The following is a 15355-nucleotide window of genomic DNA, read 5'->3' as shown; positions in this document are numbered from 1 at the left end:
ATTTATGGTAGGAATATTATTCAATATGAATGTTGAACAGTTGTTTTGCAGAAATATACCATTTTTCCCCCATATATTAATAGGCACCTTAAGCAATGTTTATTGGACTTTAAAACAAATGTACAGCTATTACATCATAGTTTAAGCAACAGCTAGTATAATACATTGTATGACCAGTACATGTATTTGTTATCGATAGCCGATAGGTATCTATTATGTAAACTAAGATTGAAGATTATTTTTGAATATTTCTTATATTATTTACCAACGGCATAAGTTTATATAAAATATCATAACTTCATAATTAGTTAACCGCTACATTTACATATTTTGTAAACCTATAAAGTACCTATTGGAACATATTTTGAATAAACAGATCAACGTGAATTGTAACATATAAGATTAATCGATGTTAAACATAAATTAATTAGTTATCAATAAATTTCTTAAATCTATACTAATATTATTAAGAGGAAAGATTTGATTGTTTGTTGGGGATAAACTCCGAAACTACTGAACCGATTTCGAAAATTCTTTCACCAATACAAAGCCACATTCTTTGTGAGTGTCATAGGCTAATTTAAAAAGGGAAGTGATCACCCCCGGTAGGTGCTCAAACAGGAATTTTGAGATTTACGATAGACATTTTTGTTAGGTTAGGTTATTATGAAAGGCCTGACAAATGAAATAACTTTTGTTCTAATCAAAATTTTTAATTTTTTTTTTTAATTAAATTTATTGGTTGCGTAGGTATACATTTTTTTTTAATACTCAAAATAAAAAATTTTAAATATGATTTATTATTTAAAATATCCAATTTGTAAATGTGGTTTTTAGAAAACTTTTAAAGTAAGACTCATTAATTTGAAAAGTAATAACTTTTTAAGAATATATTAAGATTTTATTAACTACACAATAACAAATCTATAATAATATATTTCAATAAGGATTACGTAAACTTTTTGAGGTTAAAATTTTTCACAACTGGATGAGCTTTACTAAACAAAAATAATGAGATTTCAAAAAATTATATACTACATTAAGATAAACTACACGACTTAAATAAGTTTTTACAATCAAAATGTTTCTAAATCCAAATTTACAAATTTTATATCAGATTTAATTTTTTTTATTTTCAGTATTAAAAAATAAAGTTATGTTAAACGTGTAGCGCAAGCGTCCGCAAACAATATAAAAAATTAAATTAAAAAATATTGATTCGAACAAAAGTTGATTAAATTGTCTTTCTGTGTTATACTCTGAACATTGCTAAAAACAGTAAAAACCAAAAATTTCCAATGTCTATTATAAATAACTCAAAAAGTCAAAATATTTACAAAATTAAATAAATATTTATCGTTTTGTTCAGAATATAATAATTTTGTCAATATTTAACAATTCAACAATTTTCAATTTAGTTCACATTCTAATTCTCTGGAGATCATGGGAATACACATTGTGTTTTTATTTAAATTATCTATAATTATGATGGTGCTCCATGATTATCACGATAATCTACAAAATTGAATACGCATTAATATAAATGTACAACAATAATTGTCACTCCGGGGAAATAACAGAAGTAGGTAATCGATAGACAGTTGAGTGCAGAGTGAATATAATATAGTGTCCTACTGTCCTGTGAGGTCATCGAACGGTTTACACGTAATTTACATAGATATCGTTTTATAAATATTATATGAAATAAGATTTAATAATATAAAATCTTACGATGGCTAAAAATGTTTTGTTTCGTGAATATTGTGAAAAAACTACTTTACCGTGTATGAAATATTTTGTGATGAACCATAGATCAACAATGGAAAGGTTAATTGAGTATTATTTTCATTATTATTAAATACATTTTTGATTGTATAGTTTATAGAAAATGTACTGTTCCCTACGTTTTGGCGTTAAATTAATGGAAATATGAATTTAAACCGTCTCCTTTAGTTTCTTTCGTTTCCAATGGAAACTTTTGCGTTTATGTTTTATACTTACCTATCAATATCCAACATAATTACTTTGTTTTGATTTTTTTTTTAATTCTTGAATGACAAAATTGTAAATTTTGATTAAATATTCTTATATTTTTATTTATATTTATATCGACTTTCGGGTTATGGTTAGAAGACGAGTTTAATAAAAACTGTTTTTCTCACACTTAAAATTGTATTTCCACAACAATAATTACGAGATGTTTCAAAACGTTTAAACAAACTATAGAGTCAGAGAAATCATTGAACAAACAAACGAAAAATTCGAAATTTAGTAAACGAATAAAATGAACATCTGTTTTCACTTGATCGATCGTACATATTAGAATAATATACTGATATATTTGAAATTGGATACGACTAAATCGTGATATTCGTTCACAAATTGTCTTTTCGTAGTGCATTATATTGAAATAACTATGGTACAATTGAGTTAGATTTACTTTTACATGCTGATAGAACATTACATTTGCATTAATATTATTCGCTTGCTGTGACAATTAAAAATAATTTCTGTTTTAGAATATTTTGGACGTTGATTTTTTTTTGTATGATACTGGCAACGATTTCTGGGTTAAGTGCTTTGATAGACGTTTGGATTAATTATCCATCTATAATGTTCATTGAAAACACAAAATCTGCAATTCAAGAAATACCTTTTCCTATGATCACGATTTGTCCATCGAGCCAAATGCGTAAATCGGTTTGGGAAAAATACTCCGACACGAACAGTTCTTATTGGTAAGTTCAATCCGAATAAATTTATATTCTCCGTGTAAAGTTTAATCAATAAAGAAAAAAAATACAGAAAAGTCATACAAAACGATTGATATACATTCAAATCTAGATACATTGTGTTGTTCAACATCTACATATTATTATAACATTATAGCATTGACTTTTTAGTTTTTTTTATAAATATACAAATCACAAATGCTGCGGGAAAAAAGTATTTATATTATATTATAGTTTTATACCCTCGAGTATTCAATACTTATTTCAATGCAGATCTATAATATCATATTCATCCATACGAATCTCCATAAAATATGTTTTGTATAGCATCAATATAAGCAATCAAAATATCATAAACAAGTTATAAACAATATACTTATATGTTTTTTTATTAATTGTTACCAAATTAAATAAGAGTATAAGACAACATTAATTCCATAAAAAAAAGTTATACATGTATTATTCAAAATTTAGTAGGACGTAAATAGATATAAATTGTTTATACCTATCTATAAAATATAAAACATACTATAATAATATGCTCTGTTAGATATCTAATAAAAATGTATATTGGGGACAAGGTGGCCGAGTGGTCTAACGCGACGGATTCGGCACAGCCGGTCCGAGTTCGATCCTCGACCACTGGGCGGCATTTTTCTCCGTGCAAGTCACGGTGTCCGGAGAACAAGTGCCGCCATCCCCCCACCCCGGGGCACGGCAGAAACCTACGGGTGCCCCATTAGAAATTCTGCCAAACACAACACACGTGTATCAACCTACCCAATATAAAAAACCTACAGTGCCCTCCCCACACCCAATGGCCTATGTTGCCGCGGGTTACCCAATAAAAAAAAAAAAAAAAGAAATGTATATTGGGGGACGGAGTGGCCGAGTTGACTACGGCGTCGGTCCTGACGCAAATCGTCGCCGGTTCGAACCTCGACCAACTGTCTAGAGAGTGAGGCCACCATCCCCCGACCGGGCATGGCAGAAACCTACAGGTGCCCAACTTGAAATTCTGCCAAGCCTAAAAACGTGTTTCAATCAACAGTTCTAACCGTTTATCTCCCTACAAAACAACAAAACAGTTATAATGGCCATATAGTTGCCGAGTTTAAATTCAATGAAAAAAATAAAAAAAAATAATGTATATTTTATTTAGGGAAAACCTTCAACAATATCGGTCTTTAACCTGTTCTTCATTTGTTTATGCTTCTGGATTGAAAGGTCATGCCGAGGATTATTTGGACATCGATTGGTTCAGACAAATTATGAAAGTGAGTTTAGTTTTAAATTTTTTTTTTAATAGGACTAATTAAAATGTATCTTTCCTCTATACACCAGTAAATGTTGATCCATTTAAGTGTCTATAGTCATTACTTCGAAATGTTTCAACTTTTTGGAAAATATTTTTTTTTTATAAATTTATTATAATTTAAAAACAAGATTTTTGAAAAAAAAAATTTTTTACAAGCTTTTGGACAAGTACCAAAAGTATATTAATTAGTTATAATTATTTAAATTTTAGTTTAACGGAGTAGTAGACACAACATTTTGCATATTCGATAAAAATTGAATTGATGTGCAATCGCAACATTGAGTTTAAGTTTTTGTTTTAATTTTAATATTAGGATTGCGCGATTAGTTGCTCAGAAATATTTCAATCTGAGGTTAAATGGCAGAATACAACATTGAGCAATTTTTGTCAATTTGTCCAACCTGTATTAGGCATTTTTGGATTATGTTTTGCAATCAACATGATGCCTGTATATCAAATATTAAACGATGCAAATTATCAAGGGTAAATATAATAAAAATATGTATTATTACCTATCTACTTAAAAAAAAATAAAATGTTTTGAATGTAATTAATAATTAGAAGAAAATAAATCACAACTTTTTTTCTACCTTAGTACTAATTAACTAGGTTCTATGGCATTGTATTCTGAAGTCTAAACTGTAATTCGGGATTATAATTATTCTTTTCATTTTTGAACATACAGATACGGTTACAACTTACTTTATAATATATCATTGATACACCTAACGTCAGGACCTTGCACCTAAATTAACCGGAACCCTAACACCTCTATGGCCTAATTAAATTTCCAATTTTCTTTGTTCTTGTAGTTACTTAGAAAAATGTAACTTATGTAGGTACAATAATAGATACATTAATAAACCGAGTTTGGTATAAACAAATGTTGCGCATTCTTGTTAGGAATTCATATTTTATTATAAACTAGCTGATCCCATATAATGCACTTCGTTGCCCATTAGAAATGCCAACTCTATATGAATAATATTATGTTTATTATAATAGCTTTTAAATCCATGGCAACCATTTACAAACAAAAATTTCTATCGGAAATCTCAAAATCCCTGTTCGATCACCTCCCAGGGTTGGTCCTCTCCCTTTTTAAATTAGCCTATCATCTGCCCAGAGGTCTAATCTATCTCTGTACCAAATTTCATCATCATCAGTCCTGCCGTTTAGGAATGCATAAAGGACCCACACAGACAGACGAGCATTTATTTTTAGGGTTCCGTACGGTAAATGGGACCCTTTACTAAGGCCCCGCTGTCCGTCCGTCTGTCACCAGGCTGTATCTCATGAACCGTGAAAGTTGGACAGTTTAAATTTCACAGATGATGTATTTCTGTTGCCGCTATAACAACAAATACTAAAAATCGCAAATGGTACGGAACCCTTCGTGCGCGAGTCCGACTCACACTTGGCTGGTTTTATATAATATATAGATAACATAAATCATCTTTTTTGAACTGTTTTAGGATTGACAATTTTTTTTTTTTTTTGGGGGGGGGGGGGGGGTTCAACTTTTAAAAGTTATATATTTTCAAGATAACTGAACACCCGTATTAACCAATATTAACCCGAGTAATAACGATTATGAAAACCCGAACGTTCGTTTAAAGTTTTTATTCCAGTGTTTGAACACCCGAATATATCCAGCACTCTAAACTCGAATAAATGATGTGGGTGCTAAGTCCTGTCTAACGGTATACCTATACCTAGCATTTCATTTATTTTAATTTTTTATTTATTTAGTTTATCCAGTCCATATTTGTTTTTAGGTCGTCAGGGGCGGATCTAAGGGGGGGGGGGGGGGGTACAGTTAATATTTGCTGATCAAATTGGCCTCTTTTCAGATCTTGGGTAGTTGGACACTTGGACCCTCGAATAAACACACATACAGTATAAATGAATTTTTTTTGTTTTATATACCTACTATACAAGACGTATAGATTTCTAATCTGGTTTTAATAAGTGACCCCTTGAAATGTCCTGACCCACAGTTTCCTAACTCTGGATCTGCCCCTGGAGGTCGTCTGTAACATCAGATTCAACGTCTTTATAGTTCATATTATAAGTTTATCGGCTATTAGTCGGTACATATAATATTATTACGTTGCATTATATCATTGCGCCCATAGCTGGGAATTGGATGTATCCCTCAATATATTCCAGAAGCCCCCCTCCCCCAAACGATTGCATTGATGTTGAAAATGTTAGCCCACCTGAAATTTTGATGGTTTTCTGCCTGTGATTGCGTTCTTAAAATATCTGTGAAGACTGAAAGTAGTTTGACGACTGTGCAGATGTGCGTTTGACAGTTAATACTCCATTACACTACATGAAATGCAATAAATTAGTTGGGTCTTAATTTCCCATCAATAGTGGCCATGGGTGGACCGGTATGGCCAATTCTCGATCTGCATGTTAGTTATTATTTCTATTTTCCTAGGTATTTGTTGAACTTAACTTAATTTCATTATTTTATTCATCCAGAGATTTGACAAATATGGAATGAACATAGTCATTGCATAGTCATTTTTTAAATGTCTGTACTCTGTAGTAAATAATTGTTGTTTGATTAATGTTTGAAAAGCATCTGATGATATCGCTGCATTTTTTGCACATTGTTCGGCTTCTTCATTTCAATAGATATTACAGAGTTTCAGACTTCAGTATCTAAATAAAACAAATATTTTCGTTTAAATACTTAAGTTATTTTTACTCTTTTAATTAGTTTTGATGAGATGAAAATTATTTTTAATACTATTGATAGGGCAATTTTAGATTCTGAGCGGAAATTCTCGAGGAAGCTAGTGGTTTTACAATGGTGTTTATTTTTATTTTTTTTTTATATCCTGTGTACAAAATGTCTACCGGAAGGAGTGCTTTGATTTCAACATAATATAGTAGGTACCTTATTGTTTAGAAAATTGAATCAAGATGGTACTTTAAAAAGGTCATTTTTTGATTTTCTCAATAGTTATTTAATGCAACGAGAAAAACTACTGACAAATTACGAAAAACCGCTTAAAATGAGATTTTAAATTCTAATGATTTATTTATCACCGTAGCAACGAATAAAAAATGATAATATTATAATATTAATTCAACTTAAAGGCTATAATAAATAATAAAAATTAAAAAAATTCAGACTGATAAACCGTCTCCGCTCAGAATCGTTTTTCTTATACAATGATATTATATCATTGAATTCAAGTTTAATACAATCCATTATACATCGACCCACTTGTAACCTAATGTACAGCAGAGCGACATCCACTTACCTGCTTTTTTAATATTGTTATGGCACGGCTTCTGCGTTATACCTATGTATTGAATTTCGATTTTGATAGCTCGTGATGTAAAATACTAACGTTGTTAATAATATTAATCTAACTGCGTTGCCAATAACATTCCCTTTAGAGGTATCTGCGTGCAGTCTTTTCCGAGAAGGTTTATTTTTTATTTCACGGAATAAGTTATTGACGAATTCTGGGAGTCGTTTAACATTTTTATAAAAATAATTATTGAATGTATCCAAGAGTGGAGTCGTATATTATATAATAATATAACATTATAATAATGTTTCTATATCGATGCTAAGTATTTAGTATTATGTCCATTGATTGGTTTTCAGATAATGCCGTGTTAATATCGATTTGTAGGTACAAAAAACTGTTGATAATGGATTCATTGTTTTGGAAGCTTTTTTAAATGTTTAATGGATGGGTTTGAATGCACCATAATATTTTGTTAGTGAATCGTAATTATTGTTCTAGTGTTTGCTTTTGGAGGTAAACTGTTGGAATATTATGATTGTATTTATGAATATTTTGTAAGATTATACTGAACAACTTTGAATATCTCACTGATAGTTTATTTTCCACGGTATATATTTTGCTATAAGTTTTAGTCAAATTGTTTTACCTCGATATGACCAATTTAGTGAGACATTGTGGTACCAAAGTGCAGTAAGAAGTTTATTCCAATTTAGATACTTATTGTAAGAAGTTAATTTCGATTTTATTTTTATGCCAGTAAACAAAAGAGGCCCTATTTTATAGTTACCTATGAGGACTCATTTAAGAGATTTACTTACTTTATAAGGAGTTATTCATTAAATAAATTCAATTGAACTAACTGAGTACAAGTTTATATTATAAAATATTAATACTACTTCTTTTTACAATACATCTCTTAACAATATAAAATTAATTATCATATTATAAAACTAGGTACATTATTTCAGATACTTGAATTTTTTTTCAACAAATAACACGTACCTCAATACTGAAAGGTCAAAATGGACTCTCGACGACGGTTACTCATTATTTTCAGACAAAAATGTCCTTTTCAATGTAATCCCAGCTCGAACAAGTGGTGTTAGTTACTATCACCGCTTAAGATTGAAGTTACACACAATTGAGAATGAATTTTTGGTTTGTCCTAATAATGACTTCAATGAAGATTTTTTTCTGGTATGTTATGTATTTTATTTTGTGTCAAAAATCCAAATACCAGGTTACCACGATCGATTTAATAACTTATTATTTATTAGTTATTATACATATTATATATACCTATAAGGAAATTAAATAAGTTGTATGATTGTTTTTCTCAGGTTATAATATCTAATCCTGGTGAATTATACACGTACAAAACTAGATCATTTGTAACATTAGACACATACCAAAAAATTCAAATCACTCCGTTCGTAAAAAAAATGAATTCGGACTTGATGTGGCGTTCTCTGAAAATTAGGAAATGTTATTTGCACAACGAGAGAAAACTATCCTTATTTCAACTTTATACGGAGTCCAATTGTAACGAAGAATGTAAAATAAACATAACTATTTCAATGTGTGACTGTGTTCATTACAACTCAGCCTGTGAGTACTTTTTATATAGCTTAATACATTATAACTATTTGGTAGGTTTATAGATTTAAGTTAAAATTATTTGTGTATTTAATCAGTTTTAGTGACTTCCGGCGTCAAATTATGTGGTCCAGCGAAAAGAAGTTGTGTGCAAAAAGCTATCCGTAATAAAAAAAATATTTTAAATATTAACTACCATAGAATAGTATATATTATTATTTATTTTATTTTTATTTACTCTTCAAGAATATAATGGAACCCATTGAACATGTTCGTGTTGGGGCCCATATACCTACCTATTTTCAAAATAAAGTTATGATGACTTACAATCCTTATTTTTGATTATACATATAAATTAACTAAATATTCTTATTGTATACCTACAATTTTATTCCAACCTACCAACATTTAAATAACATTTTTAACTAATATTTAACTGGCCAATATTTTGTTGTCCATCTAAAAGTAAAAATGTGTAACCATGTATTGATTTCGAGAAAGTACAAGATATTACAAAGGTCTTATGTTTTATATGTTAATTTGTACTGGTTGTTTATTATGACGTTCTTATAATGACCATACGGATATAAGTAATGACTATAATAACGTTTATTCTTGGGGAATTTAGATAAATGTTTTAATTATAACGGCCGCGGGTCATATATTATCTATAGCGTACGCCATTAATAATTTTCGATGAAAACAAACTTTGAAAAGTAGAAACACAAATAAATGATTTTTTGTTCAAAACAACATTGTTACCAACTAAAATAACAGCTTTTTTTTATAGTATATACTAGTACATAACAAATACTATTAATATGTAATAAAAATTAAAAAGGTGGACAAGTGGGTATACCGCTCTGCTATACAGAAGTTGTCGAGCATGTCATTGTCATATGGATGTGTAGTATTTGAATTCAATGATAAATCATCGTACACGAAATACGATTCTAATCATATATGTTGTGGTAGTCTAGCATATACATGTATAAGTATTCAAATTTAATATTTAATAGATAAAAAAAAAATTTATAAAAATTAAAAATAAATCATTGCTAAAAGTAGCGTGATTTTCCAGTGACCTTTTTCTATTGGATAAAGGTAAAAAAACTTGTTGGGAACCTTCTATAAAAATGTCTAATGTTAGCTATGAAAATGAAAACTTTTATGAATTTTTAACTGAAAAATAATTTACAAACTTTAGTTAACAAAAGTTTCAAAATTGTTTGAAAATATTACCATATATGAAAAATGCCCATTTTAACGTTTGGTGAAAATTTCAAGTGTCTACAGTCATTAGTTTTTGAATTATATAGATAGATAGACAGATGAAAATTCTACCGATAAAAATCCAATATCGTAAAAATTTTAAATTCAAATGCTCATAAAAATTAAGGTTGATTTCCAGTAAACTTTATTTTTGCTTAAGGTAAGACAATTTGTGGGAAATTTTTTATCAAAATGTCTAATGTTAGCAATGAAAGGCGTTTTATGAATTAGGAATTTCCAAGTGAAAAATAGCTTGAACAATTTCAAAATGTTGTCAAAATTTGGACTTTAAATGCATATAAAAAATAATTGAGCATTGAGCATTATATCTTTGATTTTTTTGAACTTCCATTAATGAGATTCATAAGGAACCTAGCATTAAATTTTCAAGATTTTTGCAAAAAAAAACGCTTGCCAAGTCAGGGATCGGCATGTAAACTTTCTTGATTTTTAATTCTTAGAAATGTATTAACTGATATCACACCCAAGCGGTATAACAATTTGAATCCAGAAAAATGTCTGTGTGAACAGCCCCACAAAAAAATCATTTTCATTTTCATTTAGTGAGATAGATCTCCGAAAGCGGCTGGAGAGCGAATTTTGTTGTTTGGGGTCTTGATATATACACATTGGTTGGGAGAAGTGCAGTGAAGATTTTCAGAACTTTTTCTTTAATAGTTGATTCACTACAGAGCATTTAAAAAAAATTAAAACAAATTTTATTGGGCGTTTTTTGATGTTTTTCAGCTTTACAGCTTTGTGAATTAACGATTGGAGATAAAGTTCTGAAAATCTTCACTGCACTTGTCCTAGCCAATGTAAATCTAACAAGACCCTAAACAACAAAATCCGTTCTGCAGTTTGGGAAATCTACCTCGCTAAATAAAAATCTAGCAAAAAATAACTTTTTTTATCTGTGAAAAATTAAATAATTTTTTTGAAAAAATGTTTATACCACATTTAGCATTTACTTGATAATTCCTTTTTAATGAGTTATTAACCAACTTTTTAGCTACCATAGTTTAGGAGAAAAGTTAAAAAATAGACATTTTGGGACTGTTCACGCCGACGTTTTTATGGATTCAAGTACAGGTTATACCGCTTGGGTGTGATATCAAATCTCCCTCATTAATATTTTATATTGAAGCTAGCTAAATTACCTACCTACTACCTACTACCTACCTACTCATCATTACTAAGATACATTTTTATTATTTTCCTATTTAACACAAATTCTTAAAGTTTTCAAAATTCAGACTTTTTTCCTTTCAATTACCATACTTACTTGAAGGCTAACTAGATCAATAATAGAGTCCAAAAAAACTTTACCATTTATGGAAATCGCGAATACAATTTGACGAAAATATCAAGTCATTAATTTTTTAATTACACAAAAAAAAAAATGTTTTCCAAATTTTACCTCCTAAAAGTTAATGAAATTTTCGAAAATCAGAGTATTTTTACTATCTAAAATATTGATGAAAGACAGAAAATAAAAACACACACATATAATTGTAAAATCAATCTTTTTTAAAAAATGTAAATGTACAATTCAATATAATTGTAGTTAATTGTTAATATCTGTCTATGTATTTATAACCTTAACTTTAACAATAATTGTAAGCTAATAACCTTGTAGTTGGTGCTGTAACAAAAAAAAAAAATTAATAAAAAAAATACATTCTTTGGCTTCCACTTAGAATCTAAAATATACTTTATTTTCTTATAATATATGTACATAATAAATTAGAGTTAACATTTTGTGACTAAAATATAATATAATATCAGTGGCGTATCATTGGTGGGGGGGGGGGGGTGAGGGGGCTGCAGTCTCCCCTCCCTCGAAATATTAAGAAAAATTAAAAATCATTTTAATTAAAGTATTTAAAGTATACGATACGCCACTGCAAAATACTGTTTTGCTGTGTACTGTTTTCTTATAATTTTTTTTTAAATGTTGCTTGTTATGGCTATCGGTTATTATAATCTGTTTTTTCCTGGTCTCTAGAACGTCATAAATTACGATACACGATTTCTACTCTATTTACATAAATTGCATTATATTATAATAATTTAAATTAAACTGTGGTTTTAGTTCCATGAAAATTAAAAAAAACTTTTAAATATCGTCGTTTGTAATTGGATCAAAATATATGGAAAAATGCCTCTACAAAACATTGATTTTCATAAATAATTGTTTTTTATTAAAAACTGAAGTGGTTTTTCTTTACATAGTAGCTGTATACCTCTCGAAGGTGCAAATGAAGTGTAATTGTTTACCAACATGTTCTGTAATCGAATACGATATAACAGATTCATCTCATTATGACAGCTGGAATTATATGAAAGCTACAAATTTAGTAAAAAATAAGTAAGTGAGTGTTATTGTTATTTTTTGTTAACAAATCATTAGATATTTTATGAATAAATATTTAGTTATGATTTACAATAAATGGATATTATTATATATTATCAAATTTGTACCGTTAACGATATTTTAATCAACGTTTGTTTTAGTTCTAAAGGAGCCACGATTGAGGTGGTTTTCAAAAATCCTTTTTTCACTTCATATGAATCGGCATCAGTTGTAGACATAGATTCATTAATTAGTAAGTTATTTTATTTAATACATATTCAATATTTCAGCCTAAAATGTTTAGACCTATTACAATTACATACAAATAAATATTTTAAATCTTTATAATTTAAAATAACGTAAGTTAAGGACTTGATAAATTGAATATTATGAATTCTGTAGAAAACGTAACTTAAGCATATTAATTTCTATACAGATGGATTCTGTAAGTGGGCAGAATCAAATTGCGTACGGTTTAGGTACCTTTTTTGGAACGAAATTGCGTATATTTTTCGAATACAAAGAATAATCCCTAAAACGTTGTCAAATTAATTTTTCAAAAAACTTGACAAAAAAAAAATATATAATTTTCAACTTGTATCTACATTAATATTTTTTTGAATACTGTACTACACTATTATCTACACCAATGTCCAATATATTATGTTAGTACCTACCTATATGCAATTGGTAGCTGTATATTTTGTGTAAACTATCTGTATTGTTTTGTTAGTTGTAAAACCGTTTACAACAAATTGGAAAATTTAGCAATATCGTTCAAAAATCAAATTAACTTACTATGCAGCAAAGTGTGATGAAAATGATAATGCCTATATATAGTTACGGTATGTGATTCTATATTCTACCCCTGTGAGTTTTAGACTCTGAGCGGAGCGAGGAAGCTGCAGGTGGTTTTACAATGGTGTTTTTTTTTATCCTGTATACAAAATGTCTACTGCTATAGGAGCGCTTCGATTTCAACATAATATAGGTAGTATCTTATCTTTTAGCAAATTGGATAAAAATGATACTTTATAGCGGTCATTTTTCGATTTTCTCAATAATTATTTAATGCCACGGGAAAAACCACCGAAAAATTACGAAAAACCGCTAAAAATGGGATTTTAATTTATAACGCTTTGTTGATCACCATAGAAATTAATAAAAAAAAATAATAATATTATAATATCAATTCAACTTGCAGGCAATAATAAATAATAATAATATAAAATATCCAGACTGACAAACCATTTCCGCTGAGAATCGTTTTTCTTATACAATGATATTATATCATTGGATTCAAGTTTAACACCATCCATTAAAGTGACCAACTTGTAACCTAATGTACAGCAGAGCGACATCCACTTACCCGTTTTTTTTTTAACATGATATTATTTACACAATTTTGTTGTATCATTTAAGTCTCTTATTTGATAATTTTAAATTTACTGATTTATAACTTAATAACAATAATAATATTACTATATTATTTTACATTTTACATTTTACCATAATAATGATAATGCGTTAGTGTGAATATAATTGTAAAAAAATATATAATAATATGTGGAAATGTCTACACTGCCTAAACTATCTCATTTTACTTTTTCTTTTTTGTTTGTTAAAAATTATAAATATTTTTATAATAATGTGGATTACGTTGTATTGTTTCAGGTAACACTGGAGGAATATTAGGTTTATTTTTGGGCATAAATTTAATAAGTATTTTTGAAATATTGTACGTACTAATTAAAACTATTAGTAGTTACTTATATTGTAAATATGTTGAATAAGTTGTCAGCGCACCTACAGAAGTAAGGATTGCAATTGATTAGTTCAAAATTATTACATTAATATTATATAAACTTTCTAAAAAAAAAACAAAAATACATTACGTTGCGTTCATAATATGTTCTAATTTTTTTTTAAAAGTCAGTAACCATTTTATATAGACAAATATTAAACGATTATTATGAAATTTGTTATTGAATATATTATTTATATGTGTTATTAATTATCACATATTTTGTATTACTTATTAACTATGCGGTACTATAGTGGAGGCTTAAACGCCGTTTATATAGCGTATACTCATTTTCAAAATGTATAATATTGTGTATATTATGTATAACATATATGTGAATACTCGGCTGCTCGGCTATAGTCTCGTAAACGAATAATCTTGACTAAAAAAGTGGGTAAGTAGAGCTCTGCATTCTACGGTACATATTAGGTGTCTAGAGAGTCACTGTAATGGATATGTTACATTTAAATTCAATGTATAAATAAATTGAACTTGGAAAATGATTCTGAGCGAAGACAGTCTGTTAGCCTATAATATTACTTGGTTTATTTGACTATGATATGATGGTGATTAATGTAATTTATTTATTAAGCATTAGCATTACTAGGTTAAATTCATTTTTCTAGAAAAAAATTAATTTGAAAATTGTGTGGATAAAATATAATAATATATACTCTAAAATGTCTTATTCCTATAAATAACTCAAAAAGAGTTTTTTTGAAAATTATATGGTGGATAGAAATTGATTATGTAAACATTCAGTGAACATTTCATATGCATTATTTTGTTTAGATCTCAGTTTTTCCTTTATTTGTTGTTTGTTTTTCTTGACGCTATTTAAAACTATTGGGAATTTATACTTTTTAACTCCTCCCCCTCAAAGTATCAACCAGATTCGTTATCCTACCAGAAAAGATGCTATTCGAGAAAGTTAAACCATTTTCACTGTCCCAAAAAGTAATGACAGACACCAATAAAAAATAAATAAAAAATAAA

General features: G+C 28.5%; 1 protein-coding gene across 1 annotated transcript; it reads left to right on the top strand.

Annotated features, from left to right (window-relative positions):
* The first annotated feature begins 1709 nt into the window (after window positions 1–1709).
* On the top strand, window positions 1710–14434 carry LOC132949302 (pickpocket protein 28-like). Its single transcript, XM_061020123.1, has 10 exons — window positions 1710–1827; window positions 2520–2738; window positions 3895–4009; window positions 4364–4533; window positions 8300–8528; window positions 8672–8939; window positions 9026–9091; window positions 12435–12570; window positions 12717–12808; window positions 14230–14434. The coding sequence occupies exons 1-10, from the start codon at window positions 1733–1735 to the stop codon at window positions 14346–14348; spliced, it is 1509 nt and encodes a 502-aa protein (XP_060876106.1). The 5' UTR covers window positions 1710–1732; the 3' UTR covers window positions 14349–14434.
* Window positions 14435–15355: the final 921 nt, after the last annotated feature.

The sequence above is a fragment of the Metopolophium dirhodum genome, chromosome 7, assembly GCF_019925205.1.
Source record: "Metopolophium dirhodum isolate CAU chromosome 7, ASM1992520v1, whole genome shotgun sequence".
NCBI lineage: Eukaryota > Metazoa > Arthropoda > Insecta > Hemiptera > Aphididae > Metopolophium > Metopolophium dirhodum.
This window is presented reverse-complemented; position numbering and strand designations above follow the sequence as displayed.

What these genes read in the sequence shown, in the direction of transcription:
- LOC132949302 (XM_061020123.1), top strand. Translation starts at nt 1,733, where the DNA reads ATGGCTAAAAATGTTTTGTTTCGTGAATATTGTGAAAAAACTACTTTA. An exon ending in AACGATGCAAATTATCAAGG is followed by an intron (nt 4,534 to 8,299) that starts GTAAATATAATA and finishes ACATTATTTCAG; the next exon opens with ATACTTGAATTTTTTTTCAA. An exon ending in TGTTCATTACAACTCAGCCT is followed by an intron (nt 8,940 to 9,025) that starts GTGAGTACTTTT and finishes GTATTTAATCAG; the next exon opens with TTTTAGTGACTTCCGGCGTC.